The sequence below is a fragment of the Zootoca vivipara genome, chromosome 11 (assembly GCF_963506605.1).
Source record: "Zootoca vivipara chromosome 11, rZooViv1.1, whole genome shotgun sequence".
In the NCBI taxonomy this organism is placed as follows: Eukaryota; Metazoa; Chordata; class Lepidosauria; order Squamata; family Lacertidae; genus Zootoca; species Zootoca vivipara.
Window position 1 is genome coordinate 11,316,197 of NC_083286.1, and position 13,724 is coordinate 11,329,920.

The 13,724-nt window shown below is 48.4% G+C and overlaps 1 protein-coding gene across 1 annotated transcript in view; it reads right to left on the bottom strand.

Annotated features, from left to right (window-relative positions):
• Positions 1-13,724, bottom strand: part of SHC3 (SHC adaptor protein 3) — a 52,405-nt gene that overhangs the window by 1,103 nt on the left and 37,578 nt on the right. Inside the window, exons 9-11 of the mRNA XM_060280121.1 lie at positions 12,842-12,938; positions 11,082-11,276; positions 9,102-9,391 (exon numbers count right to left, since the gene is read on the bottom strand). Of these exons, the coding sequence (XP_060136104.1) occupies positions 9,102-9,391; positions 11,082-11,276; positions 12,842-12,938 (582 nt within the window). The remainder of the gene's footprint in view (positions 1-9,101; positions 9,392-11,081; positions 11,277-12,841; positions 12,939-13,724) is intronic.

Genomic DNA, 13,724 nt, shown 5'->3' on the forward strand with positions numbered 1-13,724 from the left:
AGTGGGAAACTGTTTCAACTGCTATAACAAGGGTGTCTCTGGGTCTTAAATTGAGGCTCATACAACAGAAAAATAATATTTAGATGTGAGGGACAGGGGATATCGCGAAGTCCCTCCCCTCCTGAGTTCAAGCCCGTCCCCGAGCAAAGGGGAAAGCAGGGAGAGTTCCGATTCCAGTGGGGAAGCAGGAAGTCGTGTCCGAGGCTCAGGCAAGGTAGAGGAGCCAGGGTCCCAGGTGGGACAGGAAGGGGCAAGCAAGGGGGGAAGACCCATCCCTCCTACTCCAGAATTACGCAGGAAGAGGAGGGGCAAGAGGATGGGTCTGCCAAAGCTTTTGTGTTGGAGAAAGACGCGCCAAAAGCCATTAGGAGGTTCTGAAACCGACTGACAACATCGCTCCGTGTAAATAGCAATGACTTGAGCACTGTAAATACGCAGCACCAATAAAAGAATAAAATGCAGAGCTGCGTAGCGTCGTTACTCTGAAGTAGTCCACTCCGGCCACTGTGACAGCAACCTCCTAATCATTTTTGGGCTACTTCGGAGTGGCCGGGATGAGCGTGTCCGAGGCGGAGAAGTGGCGGCAGATCGCTGAGCAAGCCCAGCTAGAACTGCAACAGCTGTCGCTGCAGGCGCAGGGAGAATTGAAGGCAGCTAAAGAGGAGACTAAGAAGGTCCAGGACGACCGGCTACAACTTGCGGAACAGGTGAGAGAGCTCCAGGAAAAAGAGCAGCATTTAAGGGCGGTGGCGGTAGACCTCCAAAACAAGCTGGATGCAGAGAAAAACAAGGCGGGAGGGGCTCCCCAAGTCCAAGTGCTGCCAGGAAGGAGAGCAGGGACCCTTGTAAGCAAGTTCAATGGAGACCCGAAGGAGTTTCAGGGCTTTGAGACTGAGATCGTGTATGCTCTTGAGCTGCACCAGAATGAGTTCCCCGATGATGAGCACAGAGTAGCGTTTATTGTGGAACATCTCACCGGAGCAGCCAGGGAGTGGCTAAGACCATTAATCGCAACCAAGAATCCTTGCATGAAAAATGTCCAACAATTTCTAGAAGGTTTGAGGACGATGTATTCGTCCGATAGTCATTTGGACCAGACTAAGGAGGAACTGCATAATTTACGCCAAGGAAATATGACAGTTCGCGCATATTGGGCGAAATTCACCATGCTGGTGCACAGACTGGGGTGGGTTTTGGATTCGCCTCCCATGCAAGCTGCGTTTTACTTGGGTTTGAGCGAGGAGGTGAAGGATGAACTCTCGAGAGGTCCAAAGCCCAGTACTATGGATCAGCTGAGCAAAGCAGCTCTGGCGGTGGGGGTGAGGCAGGAATCCCGGTGGAACGACAAGCAAGCGACGCGCGCAAAGCGGGCTTGGTTCCCACGGTCGCAGGAGAAGCCACTCCCTCAACAACCCTTTCAGGCCACGCCTGGAGCCAGCCAGGACCAGGAGCCCATGCAGATTGATAGCGCGCGCGCGCGGGCTTTTCAAACCCCAGCGGCGCCAAGACGCAAGGAGGGAAGGGGCGGGAATTGCTTTCTCTGCAACTCACCCCAGCATCTCGTCAGAGACTGCCCACATCGCAGGGAGTGGCAAGGAAAGGCGGGAACGGTGGTGCCCTCCCCCACTGACGCAGCACCACAGCAGGGAAACGGGAAAGCCTGGCTGCAGGAGACAAGGGGCAGCAGCCAGGCACAGTCAGCAGACAACAGCCCCAGCCCGCCCACCCGCACAGAGAGGTGCAGAGCCAGCCCACCCCTCCCAGAGCAGGAGTGGTTCTAGAAGTGACGCTAACGCTCCCAAATGGCTATCCCCTGACGGTCCTCGCCTTAATTGACAGTGGGGCGTCCGCCAACTTCTTCTCGAGAAGCTTTGCAGAAGAGCACCAAATCCAGCTTTTGCAGTTGGATTTTCCTCTGCACGTAGCAACCATTGACGGCAGGGAGCTGCTGGGAGGGGCCATCACACATCAAACCCCCCCCATGAGAATGACGGTGGGAAGGCACTCAGAGACACTGGCGTTCAACGTCACCACCATCTCAGACCCCCCCATCGTCTTGGGCATGAGCTGGCTGGCGCGCCACGACCCCTCCATCAGTTGGCACCAGAGGTGCATCACGTTTGGGTCAGACTTTTGTCTGGAACATTGCATGCAGCACCAACCAGGGGAGGGGCCTCCGATAGCCACGGTGGCCACCATGCACATCAAAGGGGGTGAGGCAATACCCAAGCAGTACTGGGACCTGCAGGAGGTCTTCAGCGAAGCGGAGTCCGACCACCTACCCCCGCACAGGCCTTTTGACTGCCAGATCAACCTGGTGCCAGGGGCGACGATACCCCCAGCCAAGCTGTACGCCATGTCAGACCAGGAGCTGGAGGATCTGCGCGCTTTCATCGACAAGAACCTCAAGCGGGGGTTCATAAGGGAAAGCAAGGCAGCAGGGGGCAGCCCGGTCTTCTGGGTGGACAAGAAAGACACGCAACAGCGCCGTCTTGTGGTGGACTTTAGACGGCTGAATTCGGTGACAGAGCCCGTGGCTTTCCCCATGCCCAGAGTGGATGATCTCCTGACAGCGGCACGCAGGGGCAAGATTTTCACCAAGCTGGACCTAAGGGGGGCGTACAACTTGATCAGGATCCGGGAAGGAGATGAATGGAAAACCACGATGTTCACGCCTCTGGGCTCTTTTGAATATCTGGTGATGCCCTTCGGTTTGCAAGGGGGCTCAGCATGCTTCCAGGCCTTCATGCACCACGTCCTGGGGTCCCTCCTCTTCAGGAAATGCTTGGTCTTCCTAGATGACATCCTTATCTACTCGAATGACCCAGTGCAGCATGTGAAAGATGTCAGAGAGGTGTTGCAACGCCTGAAGGAGAACCACCTGTATGTGAAGCTGGAGAAGTGCAAGTTTCACACCAAAGAGGTGGACTTCCTGGGCTACAAGCTGTCAGACAAGGGGCTGGCGATGGACAAGGACAAGGTGCAGGCCATCCTGGACTGGCACAGCCCCAGGACGCGCAAAGATGCCCAACGCCTACTAGGCTTCGCTAACTTCTACAGGAAGTTCATCAAGAACTTCTCTCGCGTTACGGCTCCCATCACGGACTGCCTGAGAGGCAAGCAGAAGTTCAAGTGGACACCAGAGGCGCAAGCAGCGTTCGAAAGCCTCAAGAGAGTGTTCGCCTCAGACCAAAACCTGTTCCATGTGGTGCAGGACGCGCCCCTACGCATTGAGACAGATGCTTCTGAAAAAGCTGTGGGCGCAATTTTGTTGCAACTGGACGCCAACAGGGAGTGGAGACCCTGTGCCTTCTTCTCCAGGAAGCTGACACAGCCTGAACGCAACTACACAGTGTTTGATAGGGAACTTCTTGCGATCTACGCTGCGTTCCAGCACTGGCGACACTTCCTGGTGGGCGCGAAGCACCCCATCCAGGTGTGCACAGACCACAAGAACCTGGAGTTCTGGAGAACTGCCAGGGTGCTCAACCAGCGGCAGATACGGTGGGCAGAGTTCTTCTCGAACTTCAACTTCTCCATCCACTACATCCCGGGGGAGCAGAATGTCAGGGCGGATGCCCTCTCCCGCAAGCCAGAGTACATGGAGGAGGAGGCGCCACCAGCCCCAAGGCACATTTTCCCCCCGTCGGCATGGTCCTGCGGAGCAGCTGTGGTGAGCGAGGCAGAACTCACAGCACTGACGGCAGCGGATGAATTTGCCAACCGCATCTTCAGAGAACTGAGAGGGGGGAGGGAGCAGGCAAAAGACTTTGCAGAACGCAGAGGGCTGCTTTTCTACAAGGGTGCGCTGTACCTACCCACCACCCAGCTTCGACGTACGGTCCTCAAGCAGATGCACGACAACCCTACAGCGGGGCATTTTGGAAGGGACAAAACCGCTCACCTAGTCATGAGACACTTCTGGTGGCCAGGGGTGCGGGAAGATGTTCGAGACTATGTAAGGGGCTGTACCACCTGCCAGCGGGCGAAGGTGGTCAGAGCAGCGCCACCAGGGTTGCTGGAGCCCTTAGCCACACCACACAGGCCGTGGGAAGTGGTGTCCATGGACTTCATCACAGATCTGCCTTCGTCCAGGGGTAAGACTGCAGTGTTGGTGGTGGTGGACCTTATGTCCAAAATGTGTCACTTTATACCGTGTGCCAGGGCAGTCTCGGCGGAAGAGACAGCCAAACTGTTTGTTGATCACATTTTCAGACTGCATGGATTACCTTTAAGGGTTATTTCGGATCGTGGCCGCCGATTTGTTTCCAGGTTCTGGCGGCGGCTCATGAACCTCCTGCAGGTGGAGGTCAGCTTGTCGACGGCTAGACACCCGCAGACCAACGGACAAGCGGAGAGGGTCAACGCCATTCTGCAGCAGTACCTGAGATGCTACGTCAGCCAGCGGCAAACGGACTGGGTGGATCGCTTGCCACTAGCAGAATTTGCCTACAACAATGCAGTGCACGTCTCCACAGGGGTGTCGCCCTTTAAGGCCAATTACGGGCGCGACCTCAGATCTTTCCCAGAGAGGGAGAGGGAGGAGGAGGAGGAGGAGGGCCCACAGGCTGAGGATTGGGCAGAGGAACTGGAGACGGTGCACCAGCAGCTCAGAGAACACTTGGAGAGGGCCAAGGAAGCGTACAAAAAGGGGGCAGATCGCCACAGGCGACAAGGGGAGGTCATCAGGGTGGGGGACAAGGTGTGGTTGTCCTCGGAGGGCCTTCCCACCAGAGGGAGGTGCAAAAAGCTGGCACCCAAAAGGCTGGGCCCCTTCACGGTCACGCAACAGGTAAACCCGGTGGCATACAGGCTGGCACTGCCAGAGGACATGAGGGTGCATCCAGTGTTTCATAGATCGCTGCTGTCGCCGTACAGGGAAAGCAGCAGGCTCCGAGACAGCGAACAAACCCCCGAGGGAGGGGGGGAGGGGGAAGGCAGGGAGCAACTCAATGAGGCCACGGCCATCCTGGATTCAAGGTGGGGGGTGGGGGGACTGGAGTACCTCATGGCATGGGAGGATGCTCCACCGTCCCAGAATGAATGGGTCCCAGCCACTCAGATACAGGAGGAATTCTTGGTGGAAGAATTTCACGCCCTCTTTCCCCACAGACCCAAGCCCTGGCACATGGAAAGGGAGGGGGAGGAGGAGGAGGCACGGGAGAGCAGCTCACCATGGCGCTGGGAAGCGGAGTTTGAGGAACCAGAGGATGAGGTATGGGTGTCACCGAGATCCACCCAGTCAGAGGAAGGAGCAGATTGGCAGAACGTTTTTACCCCCACCAGCTCTGACGCCACGGACTTTTTGGGATTCCCGTCCGCCCAGGCGGAAGGGGGGGGCTCGCAGGACTGGGGGGAGGTATTCACACCAACGGGCTCGGAGAGCACTGAGTTCTTAGGCTTCCAGTCGTCACCGACACATGGGGGGGGCCTGGGGAGGGGTGAAGGAGAGCTTGGGAGGGGGGTGGATGTGAGGGACAGGGGATATCGCGAAGTCCCTCCCCTCCTGAGTTCAAGCCCGTCCCCGAGCAAAGGGGAAAGCAGGGAGAGTTCCGATTCCAGTGGGGAAGCAGGAAGTCGTGTCCGAGGCTCAGGCAAGGTAGAGGAGCCAGGGTCCCAGGTGGGACAGGAAGGGGCAAGCAAGGGGGGAAGACCCATCCCTCCTACTCCAGAATTACGCAGGAAGAGGAGGGGCAAGAGGATGGGTCTGCCAAAGCTTTTGTGTTGGAGAAAGACGCGCCAAAAGCCATTAGGAGGTTCTGAAACCGACTGACAACATCGCTCCGTGTAAATAGCAATGACTTGAGCACTGTAAATACGCAGCACCAATAAAAGAATAAAATGCAGAGCTGCGTAGCGTCGTTACTCTGAAGTAGTCCACTCCGGCCACTGTGACACATATGTTCCACAGAAATGGCGCAACAAAAAACCCGGCCATCAACATGTATAAATCTTTGTTATTAGAAAAGCAATTTGATATTACGGGTACTGAGGGAGGATTGGAATAAAGAATTAGAGATCTCAGTTTCGACCACACAGTGGGAAACTGTTTCAACTGCTATAACAAGGGTGTCTCTGGGTCTTAAATTGAGGCTCATACAACAGAAAAATAATATTTAGAATATACTGGACCCCATCATGTTGGTTTTAAAAAGGGCTGTCCAGGGTATCTAGCTGTTGGAGATGCAATGCTTCTCTAAAACATATGTTTTTTCATTGTTCTATATTGAAAGAGTTTTGGCAGAAAGTAACTGACCACCATTAACAGAACTGTACAGAACAACCTTACATTACAAAATATCCTCTTGAATTATATATACCCAGCACATGGAACCTTACAAAAAAAGGACAATACGAGTGGACTCTCCATGCCCTTACCACAGCAAAAAGACTGCACTGATGAACTGGAAAAATAAAAATACGGCTCCCTTCTACGATTGGATTGAAGACTTCTACAAACTCGCAACATACGAACAACTTGCATATACTTGCCATGGACAAATTCAGTGATATTTGAAGTCCATTCTTACAAATTCTGTAATAGGTTAAGTTCTGGTGAAGTACAGTAGCAACCTTGTAAAATATACAGTTTTGGATCTCCCCCCCCCCCTTCTCCCCTTTGTTTTCCCTTCTGCACGGGTTCTGTTTCTCTTTTTCTTTTTTGTTTGCAGCATCTCACCATGTCTGGTGCACATATAGTTACCGTATATACTTTTTGAACTTTCAATAAAGACCTTTTTTATTATATTAAAAAGAACGTTCCACAGAAATGGCAATTCTAAATAATGTGGGTTTGTAAAAAAAATGATTCCCCTTTTTATTGTATTGTATTGTACTGATCTAGTTCCTTTGTTGTTTGCTGCCCTGAGCTCCTTCAGGAAGAGGGGTGGGATAGAAATACAATCAAGCCACATTGATAATCACACATTAACCTTTAAACTAAGGACCAAACTAGCCAAATTAATTTTATCCATTATCCTCAGTCCAATACACATACAAACCCAATGAGCCACAAGGCCAGGCAAGAATTTCCTTGGTCTAAGCCCAATACTCTCTCTACTTCACTACGGTGGGTCAGCTGATATAAAACACGATGTAAACAAAACACTGTGCATTTTTATAAATCATTGGGTAGTGTGCCGGAACAGACCCATTGAAAATAGTGGACCAAACTTAGTCATGTTCATTAACTTCAATGGGCTTAATCTGATTAAAATTAATTGACCACCTATTATTATTATTATTATTATTATTATTATTATTATTATTAGGCAAATGATACTCTATTGGGGAATTTTGGGGGGGTGCATGCATCTTTCACCCCCTATTTAGTTTTCTTCCTACCCACGCAAGAGGCAGATCTCTCTTGCCGGAGGTCTGCTCTAATCACTTACAGAGGGCTTTTGAAATTAGCCCAAATCACTTATAAATAAATGAGTAAGCAAGCAATGGGGATAGCAAAGTGGAATTCCAACATCAGCGCAAGGATGTGTTTTGAGAAAGTCAGAGATTTGGAAAAATAAAAATAAAAAATCCTTCCAGTAGCACCTTAGAGACCAACTAAGTTTGTCATAGGTATGAGCTTTCGTGTGCATGCACACTTCTTCAGATACACTTTTGTATTTTGGAAGTCCATATTGGCAAAAGACTCACCACCTTTTTGACCCGTGAGGAACACAGACAGAAGCACACTTTTGAAATGAAATATCCTTTCTTGTTCTCATGAAACGTTTAGCTTGCTACAAACACCTCAGCCACCTCAGGCGAATTCTGCTCTGTTGGAAATAGTTCCAAAAATAATCTCCGACTGACCTCTAGTGTTAAGAGTGTGAGTTGCATTCATTGCTTCTCCTTTACCTAATACTTGAGGGGAGGCTGTGAGCCAGCCAGCAAAATATCTCTTGCACCTTATGAAAGCGTTGGATGCACTGCAGTGGCTATTCTGTTAAACTGTTACATACACCTTCCAGAAGATGTGACGCTGATGGGGGAGTTTCTGAATTTTGACAGAAAGAGATTAAATGTTGCTGGACTCCGATGGATCCCAGGTGTTGAGGAACTGCAGACGGAGCTCTCCTCACACCTCTGTCATGTCATTCAAAGATAAACAGGTGATCACTAAGAGACTATATGCATCCAATGTTCAACCCTCAAAAGGAAATTGGTTCTGCACGTAGAAAGTTGGCTGTGTTAGCCTCTTGTAGCAGTAACAACAAAACACAGCAAAGAATCTTGAGGCATCTTAAAGACTTGCTAGAAATCATTGTTAGAGGATTACAGGGGGCAGTGGGAGTCCGAATGTTGTTTTTAGAGTCCACTCCAAGCCTCTGGTCTTATATCTGTAAAGTGGGCTTCTGCTGAAGTGTTGAAATTGAACTTTTTGTTGTGTTAATGGATCCAGCCAGATTTGCTGTCTCTTTGCAGAGAACATATAACTTGTTGCTAATACTGCTAAGCTGGAGACGCTTCCAGGAAGAGGAGGAAAGGGAACAGGACTCTGCCCCACTCCACTGGCTGGAGGTTATGGCGTCTATGAGTGAAACAGAACAACAGACCTGGCTCCAGACTCACCTTGGACAAAACTGGGAAGAGACTTGCTCTCTGTGCTGAATTCAAAGCTTTGGCGTTGACGGTCCCACCTTCCCCAGCAACCTAATGAACAGGAAACGGGACTGTACGCCGGCTCCCTCGGCCAATAACGCGAGATGAGCACCGCAACCCCAGAGTCGGTCATGACTGGACCTAATGGTCAGGGGTCCCTTTACCTTTTATAGCAGAAATCATGATGTGTGTTAGGGGCAGGGCTGAGCAATATATCGTCCAAAACCTGTTTCAGTCCATATTATGAAATTGGTTTCATAATTTTTGACCTGGCAATATACTGCAAATTGTGACGTGTGTGCATGTGCTATGAAAACATCACAATGTGGGGGAAACTGCGAAGCCAGCCAATGCCTCTGCATAGCTCCATCCTTATTTCAGACATTGCGATACAGCGGTATATTGCAATTCTTACCTGGGGATAAATCACCAAATATTTGAAAACCAATATTTGAAAACCAGCCCCAATCTATTTCCCATAATTGGGGTCAAATGCTTACAGTTCCTTCGGGATCCACCAAGAGAAGGTGCTTGGCTTGTCCGTTGTGTAACCCAGTCAGCACGTACGAGCCTGGATTCGAGGTGCTTTTCCTAACCAGGAAGTCTCCGCATTTCTTTAAGAGCTGTTCGGCTTCTTTCCTGCTCATCTCCCCTTGATACCAGGGTTCTGTGCTCAGTTCTGCTGCTGCACCTTCTGCTCTGGAGAGAAGCGGGCTGGTACGTTCAACTGAGGTAGCCTTGTTCAAAATGGGCCCAGGGGTTTGGTTCTTGAGAGCATCTTCAAAAGGGCCTGTTAGTAAGGGTGGGTAACAAATAAAAATGAGTGGCATAAGTAGCAGGACAGCAATTCAGCGTAGTTCAGTGACTCTTCGCGTTTCCCTACAATAAAAGCGCTTGACAAAAGATATCTGGGTATCTTGCAGCAACCCGAAGGCTGGGGTCTCTTCCATTGGATCTTAAATCCTCTTAACTTCCTCTGGATTATATACCTGAAGGAGCGTCTCCGCCTCCATCGTTCTGCCCAGACACTGAGGTCCAGCTCTGAGGACCTTCTGGCAGTTCCCTCACTGCGAGAAGCAAGGTTGCAGGTTGCAGGGCCTTCTTGGTAGTGGTGCCCGCCCTGTGGAACACCCTCCCATCAGATGTCAAGGAAATAAACAACTAACTGACTATTAGAAGACATCTGAAGGCAGCCCTGTTTGGGGAGGTTTTTAATGTTTGATATTTTATCGGGTTTTTAATATTCTGTTGGGAGCCACCCAGAGTGGCTGGGGAGGCCTGGCCAGATGGGTGGGGTATAAGTAATAAATTATCATCATCATCATCAAAATATGTATTACACGGGGGAGAAATTGCGCTCCCACTGATCAGTAAATCCCATTGAATAAATTAACAGAGCAAATGATAACTGTGGTAAACTAAGAATAGGGATTTCTCCTTTGTCCCTAGATTTTAGCGCAGCAAATACATACCTCAGTAGGCACCCCAACAGGTATAGGATCAAAAGTTGCTGCTGTGGCAATTACAGTTTTCAATAAAAATTTCTGCCTCGTTTGCTCAACAGCAACAGAAACTGAGAATGATCTCCATTTGGCTAATAGAGTTATGGCAACAGGTTCAAAGGCTACATTCCCCCCCCCCCTGCCTGTTTTATAGCTTTGCTTTCAGCTGTCAGGGTTTTAATGTGAGAAAGTTGCCATCTTTCAGATACGTGAAAGGTGTAGGGTTTCAGTTCTTTCAACTATCGTTACTCTCTGGCTTATCTGGATCAATGTGCTGTCATTTTGTAGGGCATACGATTCTGTCTTTGTCACAGCTGGCAAAAAAAGACCTCGGCCCTTTTGAGAAAGTGCAGGAAGCAGGAAGGCAAGGAACTGCATCTGGGACAGATGGTAAAATTGTAAAAGGAGTTAAAGGAGAGACCATGGACGGCACTTTGTCTGATATATATGTCTGGGATCTTGTATAGTACACAGGTGGCGCTGTGGTCTAAACCACTGAGCCTCTTGGGCTTGCCGATCAGAAGGTTGGCAGTTCGAATCCCCGCGACGGAATGAGCTCCCGTTGCTCTGTCCCAGCTCCTGCCAACCTAGCAGTTTGAAAGCACGCCAGTGCAAGTAGATAAATAGGTACCACTGCGGCGGGAAGGTAAATGGCATTTCCATACCCTCTGGCACCCGTCACAGTGTTCCTTTGCGCCAGAACCGGTTTAGTCATGCTGGCCACTTGACCCGGAAAGCTGTCTGTGGACAAACACTGGCTCCCTCGGCCTGAAAGCGAGATGAGCGCCACAGCCCCATAGTCACCTTTGATTGGACTTAACCATCCAGGGGTCCTCTACCTTTTTTACTCTTGCCACATGTCCTGCCTAATACAACAGCTAAAGAAACACCCCTCCCTTACAGCTATTAACTGAATGACTGTTGGCAAAATACTGAATACTGAGTGATGCTTTTAGAGAATTTTCAGAAGGAACTTACTCATATCAAAAAGATCTTTTCCTGGGCTGCTGTCTTTGGTACTTTCTATTGTTCCACTAAACAGGTTTTCAGCATCTGCCTGAAGAGCCTGAAGGATTTCCATATTTATGTGTTGCGTATTCACATAGGCCGCTACCTCTCCTGGTGGGGTTACATTAGATTTTCCTTCCGGCAGGCTGTAAATGTCCAAAGAGCCTGCAAAAATCAATGCAACCTTTTTTTTGGTCCCAGTTTGCAGGAAAACAATTTAAAAGAGCATCCTTTGGCCTCAGGCTGTTTCCACACTAGAGGTGCTATGAGATGGGTGCCTATGGCAGGATTGGGGCTTCTTGTGCGTGCGGATGATGTTCTTTTTGTCAAAATGATGGGTGTGTGTGTCATCAGATTGATGATGGGCATAACATGCTGCATTTAATGAAATATGCTGCATTATTTCAGGAGTTAGAATGCTTCTGAATATGCAAGGTATGGGGATAAAAGTACGGTACTTCTCGTAGCCCAAACAGAGGGGATAAATTGCATCCCAGACATATTCTCATTATATTTAAGGGGGTTGCAGTAATACCATATGTATCAGAAGAAAAGGAGGCCCCAAAGGTCTCCAATTGCAACCATCTTCTCTATATATAGGGCTGGATTCAACCACCCGGAAGTTGGTGCAAGGATTTCTGCTTCCACAATAAGGCTTCCCCCCCCCTCCTTCCACTGAGTGCCCCTGTGTCTCTCCCAAATCTACTCTGGGGGGTTATGAATACTTCCAGAACAGTGCATGGGGGAAGAACCATCTCCTTGTGCTATGCTGAATTCCACCCAGAATGTTTGTTGGCTTAGTTTTGCATTTGTCTCCACCTCCTTTCGCTCACCCATCTCCAACTTTGCCACCGCTGTATGGTGGAATAAACATCTTTTTAAAAAAGAAAGAAAGAAAGAAAGAAAGAAAGAAAGAAAGAAAGAAAGAAAGAAAGAAAGAAAGAAAGAAACAGCCATAGAATTTAAGTCTATGACTAAAACATGCTGAAAAGTATGCTGGAAATGTAACGGAAAAGAAGGCACCTTTTATCATATGTGGTGGAAATGTAAGGGAGTAAAATGATTTTTGGGAAATGATATAGAATGAGTTGAAAAAAATGTTTAAAATAACTTTTGCTTTTAAAAAAACCCTGAAGCCTTCCTTTTAGGAATTCTAGGTGCTGAAATCCCAAGGGATCAGAAAAGACTATTTATATATGCCACCACGGCTGCACGGACGTTATTGGCCCAGAGATGGAAAGAAGATAAAGTCCCTACCAGAGAAGAATGGCAGATGAAATGGATGGACTATGCCGAAATGGCTAAAATGGCCGGAAGAATCAGAAATCAGGAAGACCAAAATTTTCATAAGGAATGGGGAATATTTATAACTTATCTTAAAGACCATTGTAAACAGTTAAAATCGTTAGTTGGTTTGGAATATCACTTGAAATTTAATGGTGAATTTTGGACACAATGGAGATGTAAAAGATTTGGATCATCATAAAAGATGCAGGAGGAAATGATTAATAATAGGACCCACAAAGGGAAGGATGGAAGTCCAGGAGATTCATTGGAATCTTGTTTTTTATCATCTATGTTTGATACATGACTGTAAAATTTTAATCTGAAAAAACAAATACATTAATTTTTTTCAAAAAAAAAGAATTTAAGTCTATGACATGAAGTCTTCTACCAATCTACATCATTCTGTTTGCCTCTAGAACTCATGCAGCAAAAGTGCAGCTTACCTTGCCTACTGGGTCGCTGTTGCTGATCTTCGCCAAATAGGTCCCTTACGTATTGGCTCTGGTAGTATGTTTGCTCTCTTCCCATTGCTGATGCAGACTAAGGTGGCAGTAAAAATATTCTTCATGCAAACTCTACCTTTTAAAAACTGCAATGCATTTTCAGTGGGTCTTTTATATGATTGGTCCAGGTGCAATTCTACCCAAACCCAGTCTTCGTTCATTCATCATGTATGACACTATGACTGAGCATTATTTTATGAATGAGTTTGCGTAGGAGGAGGATGAGAGAAATGATGACCTTCGGGGAAATTGCACTCCTTTCCTGTTTTATTAACCCCTGTAATTCTAAATGACAAAGTAGGTATATTACATCTATAAAAGGAACCCCTCCAGTTCAATCACCCTTTCCTGGAACAAACTTGACAGCCTAATGATTTCCAATGAACTTTTACAAACACAGAGACACAGAAAGGATGCAGGACCATTATTATAATCATATGATGGCTACGTGTAAAACTTTGTTTCCCAATGCAGGGCTCATCCAGCCTCCCTTTTCTGCTGCATTTCTAGGCATTTGCCCCTAGAAAGTGTGGGGCAAAAGGTCAGTGTGGGTGAACCTGCAATTAAGAACTTTAGGGATGCCAAGTAGCATACCAAAGAACAAAGCTCATCACAGTACATTCCTTCCCACATTGCCATCTTTTTAGTAAATGTATAGTAATTGTTCATTCAAGGTGACATGAAGAATACAGAAAAGGACCGTGTATATGAAATCTAGTGCTATTCACTTATCTCACACAACTATATATGCATAGATATATATCAGGGGTAGGCAACCTAAGGCCCGTGGGCCGGATGCGGCCCAATCGCCTTCTCAATCCGG